General features: G+C 41.3%; 1 protein-coding gene across 1 annotated transcript; it reads left to right on the top strand.

The window, feature by feature from the left end:
• The first annotated feature begins 850 nt into the window (after nt 1-850).
• On the top strand, nt 851-7,783 carry LOC139312256 (vomeronasal type-2 receptor 26-like). The gene is made up of 3 exons (XM_070936881.1): nt 851-1,062; nt 1,793-2,084; nt 6,944-7,783. The coding sequence occupies exons 1-3, from the start codon at nt 851-853 to the stop codon at nt 7,781-7,783; spliced, it is 1,344 nt and encodes a 447-aa protein (XP_070792982.1).
• The last annotated feature ends 3,384 nt before the right edge of the window (nt 7,784-11,167 follow it).

The following is an 11,167-nucleotide window of genomic DNA, read 5'->3' as shown; positions in this document are numbered from 1 at the left end:
CACCCTCCATGCATCTGCTTCCACCTACTGTTGGTGCTGCCACCACAGGGCTCAGCCCATGCCATCCAAATCTCCTACTCCAGCTCCGCCAGAAACGTGGGACAAGCAACCTGCCCACCATCCCACACACAATGCCCTAGTTTGTGCAAATATCCTGAGAAACTTCATCAAATTACATTTCTGGTTTGTGCCATTATACCCAAGTAGCACTCCTATTATCTGACCCAACTAGGGCATAAGCCAGAATCCACCTTGTGTGCAGGGGTCACTTTCATGTAGGTCAACTACACAGCTTCCCCATGACTCCATCTGCTCTGTGAATTACAAGAAGAGACACCAACATGTTTTCCATTCTGCTGCATGAAGAGAAGCTGTTGCTAAGGGGAGAGGACAGTGGTAGGCAAACTTGGCTCTTTCACACCCTGTGGACTTCAACTGGGATAAGACAATGGCCTTTCCCTGCAATTATCAGAAGAACAGTCATTCTTCATGTGTCCCCTGTGGATTTCTAGACACAAAGATCTTCCAGGATAAAACCTGCTTTAAAAAACATCTCTGAGTTCACCAGATGGAGGGCAAAACATGTCACGTGAGCCTGTCTTGCAAAGAGCTCACTCCTGGGTTTGAAGAGACTCACATGCCTTTGTTCTCTCTATGGTCACAGCCCAAACACAGGTAAAAGGAATAATTTTTGATATAAAGTTATCCTGAGCCCATCCAGGTAGCACAGGTGGTGTCTGATCTGCTAAAGTTCCAGTGAGATTTCAGGAGCAACTTTTAAATCAGTTTCTGCATAAACCTTGATTTCTGTTCTAGGAGGGAAGGTGATAAGAATGAAAGGGCAGGAGTCATGCAACTGTTGATCCTGATGCTCGTCTGGCTCCTGGCTCCAACTACAGCAAAGAGGCTGCAAACCATGTGTGTGTTCAAGGATTATATCGATTTAAAGGAGAGCTACTATAGGCCTGGTGATCTCATTATTGGTGGGAATTTGCCCTTGGGAACCATTTTAGAGTCTCCTATCCTAGAGTTTAATACAGTGAATCATCATCTACAGAATGTGTAAGTCTCAACTGGAGGTGAAACATGCAGATAATTATTTTCTTTGCTTTAAATTCAGAAATACTACTTCTAGTGCTTTGAACTGTCCTGGTGTAGTGCACATGTTGCACTTTTCTCGATAAAATAGCAAGCTTTTCAAATAGGCTGGAATTCTCAATCTCTTCATCAGATAGATGATAAACAAGAAAAATAAAAATGGAAGCTGTCCTGGCCTAGTGAAGAAGTCGAATTATAATAATAATCTGAAAAGTAACTTGTGGATAATAACTCAAAAAGAAGCTCAATCCTCTTCCAGTGTTCAGGAGTTACAAAAATCCCTCTCAGTTTAGGAATCAGCATTGCTGATGAATCCTTCAGTAAATCTATGAGGAGACCCCACTGTAGTCCTGTGCTCAGCAATCTTTACCACACCTGTAGAAGCTGCTCCAGGAGAGACGTTAAATACTTACGGCGAAAGGGAAGCTGTTGGAAAGGATTTCAGCCACTGGAGCAAAGTCAATATGGCAGGGATGATAGAGAGAATAAAACAGTCCATAATATCTATGGAAAGGCTTGTCTTCTTTCTCACAAAATCATCCAAGTTTAGCCAAGGGTAATCCTTTGAAAAAAAACCCCAACCCAATGAAATTTGGGGGTTTCTGCCCTCAAAGGTCCTGCCAAAAAGTGAAGCAAATTCTACAACCATGCACAAGCTTTCCTGTAATGTTCTCCAATGTTTTTCTTACTACAGATTCCTCACCAGTTACTACCAGCAGTTCCTTGCATTGATGTTTGCTGTCTCCGAGGTCAATAATAATTTTCTTTTGCTCCCCAACATCACCCTTGGCTTCCACATCTACCGCCATTCCCAGAGGGAGATTGAGATTTCCTTAAACAGCTTCTCCATGCTCTCCTCACGAGGCCAAGTGGTTCTAGGGTACAAATGGGACCTGCAGGACACTCTGCTGTCCGTCATTGGTGGTCTCAGTGCCAAGTCCTCAAGGTTGATGGCCTCCATTTTCAGCATTCTTAAGGTCCCACAGGTAAGAGAGCTCCACTGGATACAATATGGAGTAGAGAGAGATCAAAATCACACAGAGAAGCCAAAGATGGAACTAAAAGTAGGTTTTTTTGGAGGGACATATAATAAGCTTTTGACTCTTAGATTATTCTTTATTAAAGGGTAACCATCATTTTAGTGCCATTTATTCTCTGTATCAGGTTGTTGGTTTCTTCTCTTGTCTTCTGACAACCAATAAAAATGCCTAAATAGGGAAGAAGATGAAGTTTGCCAGTCAAAGTGAGTCAGCCTGATTGGAGAGCTATCAACCACACAATGGTCACTACTAAAGTCAGCATAAAACTTTTACTTTTCTGGTTAAAAATCAGAAATATACAAAAAATATAGGGGGAAATATTACCGATTTAAATATATATATATATATATATATATATATATATATATATATATATATATATATATATATATATATATATATATTTAAAATATATATATATATATATATATATATTTAAAATATATATATATATAATATATATATATTAAAATATATATATATATATTGAAGACCCTGTTGTTCCGCCAGGCCGGGCTATCAACTTAATAATTTTAAATTGGGGTATTTTAAATTTTTGGGGTTTTAAATCGGCCAAATTTATTTAATTATTTTAATTTTTAATTATTGTTGTGTCTTGTGTTTTTAAATTGGCTGTACACCGCCCTGAGTCCTTCGGGAGAAGGGCGGTATAGAAATAAAATTATTATTATTTATTATTATTAATAAAAAATGTTATTAGATTAAGGAGAGGTGAAGGAATATATCATAAGTAGAATGGTAGAATGTCACTCTGAAAAAATGCTTAAGAAGAAATTATACTCTTTTTGTGTATATGTTGTATAAATGTTTGTTGTGTATATGTTACGTATGTCTTTTTTAATATTTATATTCAATAAAAACTACTTTTTATTTAAAAAAAAACTTTTACTTTGTCTTTGAAAAAAGAATCTCTTTTTCTCCAGCTCGGTGTTGGCTTTGAGTTCTCTCAGGGAGAGAGAAGACTTTATCCTTCCTTCATCCGGATGAATCCCAAGGAATCTTCTCAGTATGTGGGTTTAGTCCAGCTGCTCCTGCATTTCCAGTGGAACTGGGTTGGTCTTCTGGCCCCTGAAGATGACAGAGGAGAACATTTCATCTCAACTCTGACACCAATGCTCCAGGAGAAGGAGATCTGCCTGGCCTTCACTGAAATGATAAAATTGGATAATGTTAAACTCACTGAGAAAAAATTTGTTCTCTATTTCCGCACCTGGTCTAAAGCAGAAGTCTTTATTCTGTATGCAGACTTAGCTGTTACTCTCACTGTAATAGGGGTGATACAGTTATTTGAAGATATATTGAAAGTATCATTTAGGAAAGTTTGTATCTTTACTTCCCATTGGAAAGTTGGCATGGAAGAATCTGAATACTCATTGCAATTTATAAAGCATTTGCATGGGGTCTTGCATTTTAGGGACCACTCCAGGGATGTCTCAGAATTCAGCCACTTCCTCCTGTCTTTAGACCCCTTGAACCCCCAAGGAGATGTCTTTCTCCCTGTATGGTGGGAATTTGTCTTTCGCTGCAAGATCCATAAATCAGGAAAGATCCCTCCAAAGGGAGAAAAACAATGTACAGAAAAGGAGAATCTGCAGAATCTGCCCAATTACACTTTTGAAAAAAGAATGACAGGAGAAAGTTACAATATCTACAATGCTGTTTATGCTCTGGCACACGCTTTGCATGCAATGGATGGATCCAGAGTTCGACCGACCATGATGACGCTTGGAAAGAGGATCTCAGATGTCCAGTCATGGCAGGTAATACCAGTGGTTTTTGACTCAAGTCTACAGACACTTAGATCAGATGCTCTCCATATGAATTTCTTCAGTTCCTGATTAAATGTCTGTGTACTTCCATTCCAATTTATCTGAGACCCTGCCCCTTTTTTTAGTTTACCATTTTTTGTGCTACTCAGCTTGCTGTGTGAAAAGAGCTTCTGATTAAGAATGGATGGAAACTAACCAAGGAGAGAAGCAACCTAGAATTTAGGAGAAATTTCTTAAGGAAGGGTTTACCTTTAGAGGTCATGGGTGCCCCATTGAAAAAGAGACAGGATAGTCTCTTGTCTGAAACTGTAGAGGGTCTGTTGCTTGAGCAGGGGGTTGGACTAGACGACCTCCAATGTCCCTTCCAATACTGTTTGAAATTCATCAGAATTTTCTGCATCAAAGCCTAAAATGTTGGACCTTTCTGAATAGTGATGTGACCAACCAGGTCAGATGCTTCCTTCCACATGGCCCAGTAGATCAAACCTGGTTCCTGCATTCTGCTGCCTTTGACAATGAGCCAGAGAAAATCAGTGGAATTTTCCATGCTTCTGATAGAAATAATTTATTCATTTCAAACATTCATTTATCAGATAACAAGAACTTGGGCAAAACAAACTATTGGAAAGTGTATGGAGCCAAGTCTCACAAGAGGAAAAGCCTAAAATTAAATTTAAATTGTGGAACTAAAATTCTGTTTTGATCAAATTGGAGTTGGAAATCATGCCCAATGATAAAGGGGAAACTTTTAGTTTCAGAGTTAAATATACCTGATTCCTCAGATCACCACCAAAAGATGGAAATAGCTTCTCAAATATAAATTCATCTTCTCAAGATGGCCATTATGTGATATAGAAGCCATGATGTTCCATTTGTAGCTCTAGCCCAAATACTCCAATTTCTGAAGCTCTCCTTTCTTTCAGATTCTTGCCTATTTGAGGAAGGTGCAGTTCAACAACAGTGCTGGAGAGGAAGTCTCCTTCTCAGAAGATGGACTGGGATCTGCTCGTTATGATCTTCTCAACTGGGTTTTCCTCCCCAATCAATCTTTTGTCCCCATGAAAGTTGGGCAAGTAAATCCTGAGGCTCCCCCAGGCCAGGATTTCACCATTAACTCTGATGGAATTGTCTGGGCCACAAAGGTGAGCCGCAAGGAAATGTTGTAAGTTCAGAGAAAGATTCATTCTATTTTATTTATTTATTTATTTCGTCAAGCATGTATTTTATGACAGATAGAAGTGTAAACATAATTATAAATACATGAAAAGGATACAAATATAAGAAAACATTAGGACGGTAGGCATGCTGGTGCACTTATGCATGCCCCATATCCCTTTTAGGAATGGGGTGAGGTCTACAGTAGACAATCTAAGGTTAAAGTTTTGGGGATTTGGGGAAGAAACCACAGAGTCAGGTAGTGCATTCCAGGAGTTGACAACTCTGTTACTGAAGTTGTATTTTCTGCAATCTCTTCTCTTCTCTTCCTGAGATGCAGAACATCATCCTATCTTGAAAAATAATCAACTGAGTCAGAAATCATGGCAATCATTTGGTGAAAAATCTGCTTTGCGTGTAACATGTTTAAGGTCTGATTTGTGTCTGATTCCACAAAGGGTTAGGCTTGGGAACAACATCTGCTTGAAACGCAGGATGCAATTACGGCAACCAACAGTGATTTCTATGGACCATTTCCATTCAGTTGTATCCTCATTAAAAATGCTCTCGTCCCATCACAAGTCTTCCTCTGCAGGCTGAGATTCCAGATCCAATCTCCCACATCCATGGGTGTGTGAAGAATGCCACTGGCCTGATTACCTCAGGGCTGTTCTTGATTTCTGATAGATAGTGGCAATCTATTTCATTAGAAGAGAATCTGAACATAGAAGTGGGAATAAGGAAGGGAAATAGGAATGGGGAAAGAATGAATGCAGTTTATTGCTTAGCTCATCTCAAGTATTTCTCTTTTCTCTTTCAGAAGGTGCCCTTTGCCAGGTGTGGCATGAAGAGGTGCCATGCAGGAGAGAGGAGAAGCGTTCCAGAGGGAAAGCAGGTTTGCTGCTACCAGTGTGATGCTTGTCCAGAAGGGACAATTTCTAATCAGACAGGTAGACTAGACTTCAAATGTAAATCTTCCAGTAGCAAAGAAGACATTCATTAAGTCATTTCTTTTGTTCTTCTTATCATTTTTTATGAGATTGAGATAAAATCATATCTCTCAGCAAAACCTTTCAGTTCACACATCTAAACTGCCCTGGCCACAGAGGCCACTTTTCCCAATATTCAGCAGTTCCATGCAGGATAGCTTTAGGGCAGAATTTATGAATGTCCAACTAGGATTTCCACTCCTACTCTAACCTCCAATTGCAAAAACTGCCTTCCAATCTGTCCTAAGGAAGTGGGCTGTGCGGTCAAAGCTTCAATTTGTATCATTCAGAATATGCTCATTCTTTCAGCTGTATCAGCCTGCCAGGGAAAGAGGACATTCATCTATCTATGTCTCTTGGATAGAGCAGGTGGGAGGGAAAAAATGTCTAAATGAACAGATTGAGATACAAAGCAGAAAGGTTAAGGCAGGGATAATATACACACAAGCAAAACAGGAACATTCCTGGATATCAGATCTATCAGTCTCGTGTCGGTTCCATTATAAAATGGGAGAAAAAAACAGGCAGTAATCTCAGACTGGAAGCCAGATTACTCATAGGCACAGTGAATGGATATCTGGAACTGAACAAAACCTTGTCTCTGGCTAATCTGCCCCCAGGATCATCATAAATGAAGGATGATTTGCTCTTTTTGATGCCCCATAAATAGCACAGGGAGGTTATTTTATTACTCCCTTTGTAGGTAGGTCAGCAGCAGAAAGACAACACTCCTATGATTTATGCAGGAGGGAAAATGTGCATGATAATTGCTCAAGAAATGCTTAGACAAAGACTTTTGATTTCAGATGCAGCTCACTGTGAACCCTGCCCAGAAGACCAATTTCCCAACAAGGACAAGGACCAATGCATTGCCAAAAAGATCCACTTCCTTTCCTATCAAGACACCCTGGGATACACTTTAGTTTTTCTTGCTCTTTTCCTCTCTGTGATCACTTCTGTAGTCCTGGTGATTTTCTATAAACATCATGACACCCCGATTGTCAAGGCCAACAACCAAGACCTCACCTACATCCTGCTGGTCTCCCTCCTGCTCTGCTTCCTCTCCTTCTTCCTATTCATTGGTCAACCAGGGAAGATCACCTGTCTCTTCCGACAATCTGCCTTTGCCATTCTCTTCTCTCTTGCAGTTTCCTCTGTATTGGCAAAAACTGTCATGGTAGTTCTGGCCTTCGTGGCCACCAAGCCAGGGAACAGGACAAGGAAACTCTTAGGAAAACCACTGACCAACTCTATTGTCTTAGCGTGTCCCCTGATCCAAGCACTTCTTTGCGCCACCTGGCTGGGAACCTCTCCTCCATTTCCCAGCTGTGACTTTCACTCCTTGTTTGGAGAAATCATCTTGGAATGCAAGGAAGGCTCAGCTTTAATGTTTTACATTGTCCTTACTTACCTGGGTTTTTTGGCCTTCATCAGTTTCACAGTGGCATTTCTAGCTAGGAAATTGCCGGATAGTTTCAACGAAGCCAAGTTCATTACTTTTAGTATGCTGGTCTTTTGCAGTGTTTGGATCTCCTTCCTCCCTACCTACCTGAGCACCAAAGGGAAGTCCATGGTGGCCGTGGAGATCTTCTCCATTTTGGCCTCTGGAACTGCTCTCTTGGCCTGTATCTTTTTCCCCAAATGCTACATTATTCTACTGAGGCCAGATCTGAATTGTAGAGAAAATATAGTAAGGAACAAGAATTTCTAAGTAATTCATGGATTGGCCTCATTTATATTTCTCTTTGAGGCATGTTTAGAATGTGATAGTTTTTTTCAACAAAATGTTGACAAGAAGGCAGAATGTATCCAGTGAAGAACTCCTTACCAAGTCCTGCAGCTGCTTATAATTTAGCTTTGGTCGGCAACTTTCATCCAGTCTTTGCTGATCATGTTTTCAAAGTGTCCTCAGTGATGTCCAGTGCTCTGGTTTGATGGAAGCTTGTTCTTATATTTATGTTTATTATTGCAAGTTTTCTCATTTTATTCCTTTTAATTTAGTTCATTCATTAAGTTAATATTTTTTCATGGATAGATTCAGTATTAGTGTCTTTAAGCAAATATGGTTGTTTCCAGTGGTGGGTTTCTACCGGTTCGCACTGCTTTGGGAGGACCGGTAGCCATAAATTGGCGAGAGTCGCAGAACTGGTATTAATTGCTGGCTGGCCATGCCCCCAAACTGGGGAGTGACCCAGTCACTTCCTTTTCCTCCTTACCACCCGGGCGGCTTGCCTGCCTAAACTGCCTTCCCACGTGGTGCCTGCCCTGCGCCCCAACTGAGCTGACGCCTCCTGCCTATAGGTAAGTCGCGCTAACCCCCCCAGAGCATGCTGTGCCACCCCCACTGGGCTCATGACCTTACCTTCCCTGCCCCTTACAGGAGTACCCCCCCCGCGCCCTGTTTTTGCTCCCAGGGGCTGCAGGGAGGCTTGCTAAGGCCAAAATGGGGCATGAGGGGGGTGCCTAGCAAGACTCCCTGCAGTCCCCTGGAAGCAAAAATGGGCTGCCAGGTGGGGGGGAGGCCTCAAGGGAGAAAGAAACAAAGAAATCCTCACTGTTTAGGGAGATCCCCAGGTGCACTGAGCTTGAGTTGAGAGTTTATTGTAAGTCCTGCACTAGCTATCTTTGCTCAGGCTAAGCTACAAAACGTTTTTCCTCACTGTTTGGGGATCCCCACATGCACTGAGCTTGAGTTGAGAGCTTATTGTTAAGTGGCTGCTAGCTATCCTTGCTCAGGCTAAGCTAATCAATAGTGGAGCTCTAAAAATGCCAGATTATCAATGGGCATGTTCTGAGTTTCAAAATGCCTGGCTTTTCTTCCTCCTACCAAAGACCTTCTGGGGTTCTTCACAGAAAGGGAGAAAGGAGAAAGGGAGGGAGAAAGAGAGAGAGAGAGAGAGAGAGAGAGAGAGAGAGAGAGAGAGAGAGAGAGAGAGAGAGAGGGAGGGAGAGGGAGAGGGAGAGAGAGAAGAAAGAAAGACACAAAGAAAGAAAGAGAAAGAAAAAGAAAAAGGAAGGGAGAGAGAGAATGCAGGTATCTCTTAACAGAGGCTTGAACTTGCCTGAAATTAGATCAAGCCCTTCATCACTCAACCCAATGTATCAGATTAAATTGTTATTGAATTATTTTTGGTATATATACTACATTTTCTTGTGTAATTTAGTTATAGTGTAAAACTAGTCTATTATGTCTCAAAATAAAAGGGAGATCAAAAATCCAATTAGTGCCATGTAAATTCTGGAATCCCCAAAGATCTTTCCCATTGTATTTATTAAACAAATTTATATAGCTACCCAACTCATATATAGTGACTTTATCACTTTCATGTTCCTTTCATGTAGTTCTCAATGTGTCAATCTCCTTGCTACCCTATTTCCTCCACCAAAATTCTATTATAAATAATATTACCACACATTACAGTTCTAATTTTGTGTATGTGCACCAGTAATTTTCAGAAAAAGATTTATTCCTCTCCTACATAGTTATTTAGCTTCATATGTCAGTTTACTTTTACCATTAAAAAAATGTTTTGTTGCATTATATGACTGTAAAGCCTTTTAGCAGTTTCATGTTAAGAGGGAGAGGGCTCGCAACTTGGGCGTCCTCCTGGACGCACGGCTGTCCTTGGAAGATCATTTGACGGCCGTGGCCAGGGGGGCTTTTTATCAGGTTCGCCTGATACGCCAGTTGCGTCCCTTTCTAGATCGGGACTCCCTACGCACAGTCACTCAGGCACTCGTCACCTCCCGCCTGGACTACTGCAACGCTCTCTACATGGGGCTCCCCCTGGGGTGCACCCGGAGGCTCCAGCTGGTCCAGAACGCGGCCGCGCGGGGGATCATGGGGGCGACGAGGCGCTCCCACGTGACACCTCTCCTGCGCGAGCTGCACTGGCTCCCGGTGGTCTTCCGGGTGCGCTTCAAGGTGTTGGTGACCACCTTTAAAGCGCTCCATGGCTTAGGGCCGGGGTACTTACGAGACCGCCTTCTGCCACCAATAGCCTCCCACCGGCCAGTACGCTCACACAGAGTGGGCCTCCTCAGGGTGCCGTCCGCCAGGCAATGTCGGCTGGCGACCCCCAGGGGGAGAGCCTTCTCTGTGGTGGCGCCTACCCTCTGGAACACCCTCCCCCCAGAATTACGCATAATAACAGACCTCCGGATTTTTCGTCGGGCCCTAAAAACCTATTTATTCCAACAAGCTGGGCTGGCTTGACCAAATTTTTTAATTTTTAAATTGATTTTAAATTGGAAATGGTTTTAATTTGGCCAAAACATTTAATTATTTTAAATAGTTTTTTAGATTCACCATGTTTGTATATATGTCTTGTTTTTACCTTGGCTGTGCACCGCCCTGAGTCCTATTTTGGAGAAGGGCGGTATAAAAATTTAATTAAATAAATAAATAAATAAATAAATAAATGTAACAGGAAATATCCAGTAACAATTTTGAAAGTAGTTGTCGTAGCCACAAACACCCTCCCCCCAAAAAGACAGAGAAAGAGAGAGAGAAAGAGGAAGGAAGGGAGGGGGGGGAACTCTGTGCTATTATTTTTAATTGTTCCATTATTTATCACGTGTTAATATTTTACACTGTCCCTACACCTAGAATGATTTTACTGCCTTTCTTTTGCCCAGGGCTACCACATATTTTTCAGGGATTTACATGCATTCAATGTCTATAGTCCAGAGCATAAATATGTGTGTGTTTATTTTGTACATCAGGTTGCGTAAGTCCATCTTGATATGCTATTCCTGGTATGTGATGTTTTGTATACATACAGAGAAAGAAGCACTCTTGTGATCTTTGACTTTTACGCTTATTTATTTATTTATTTATTTTTCATATTTGTATACCGCCCTACTCCCGAAGGACTCAGGGCGGTGAACAGCCATAATAAATACAAATACATAGAAGTTAAAAACTATTAAGAAACAGATTAAGTAATTTAGGCTCAAAGATTAAAAAACATCCAAATTTATCTAAAGAGGTTTAAAACCCAATTTAAAAGACAGTTTAAAAGCCAATTAAAAAGGGAGAGTTAGGCCAGACCACCTTGTTGGAATAGAAATGTTTTCAGGGCTCGGCGGAAAA

Source organism: Pituophis catenifer, unplaced genomic scaffold (genome assembly GCF_029215685.1).
Source record: "Pituophis catenifer annectens isolate HBS135680 unplaced genomic scaffold, rPitCat1.0.hap2 SCAF_1, whole genome shotgun sequence".
Lineage (NCBI taxonomy): Eukaryota > Metazoa > Chordata > Lepidosauria > Squamata > Colubridae > Pituophis > Pituophis catenifer.
Note: the sequence above shows the minus strand (reverse complement) of the source record. Positions and strands in the feature narration are given on the sequence as shown.

Excerpts from the sequence above, each read along its gene's own strand:
- LOC139312256 (XM_070936881.1), top strand. The coding sequence starts at position 851 with ATGCAACTGTTGATCCTGATGCTCGTCTGGCTCCTGGCTCCAACTACA. Across the intron at positions 1,063-1,792 it reads AATCATCATCTACAGAATGT|ATTCCTCACCAGTTACTACC; the intron begins GTAAGTCTCAAC and ends TTCTTACTACAG. Across the intron at positions 2,085-6,943 it reads GCATTCTTAAGGTCCCACAG|GCCAAAAAGATCCACTTCCT; the intron begins GTAAGAGAGCTC and ends GACCAATGCATT.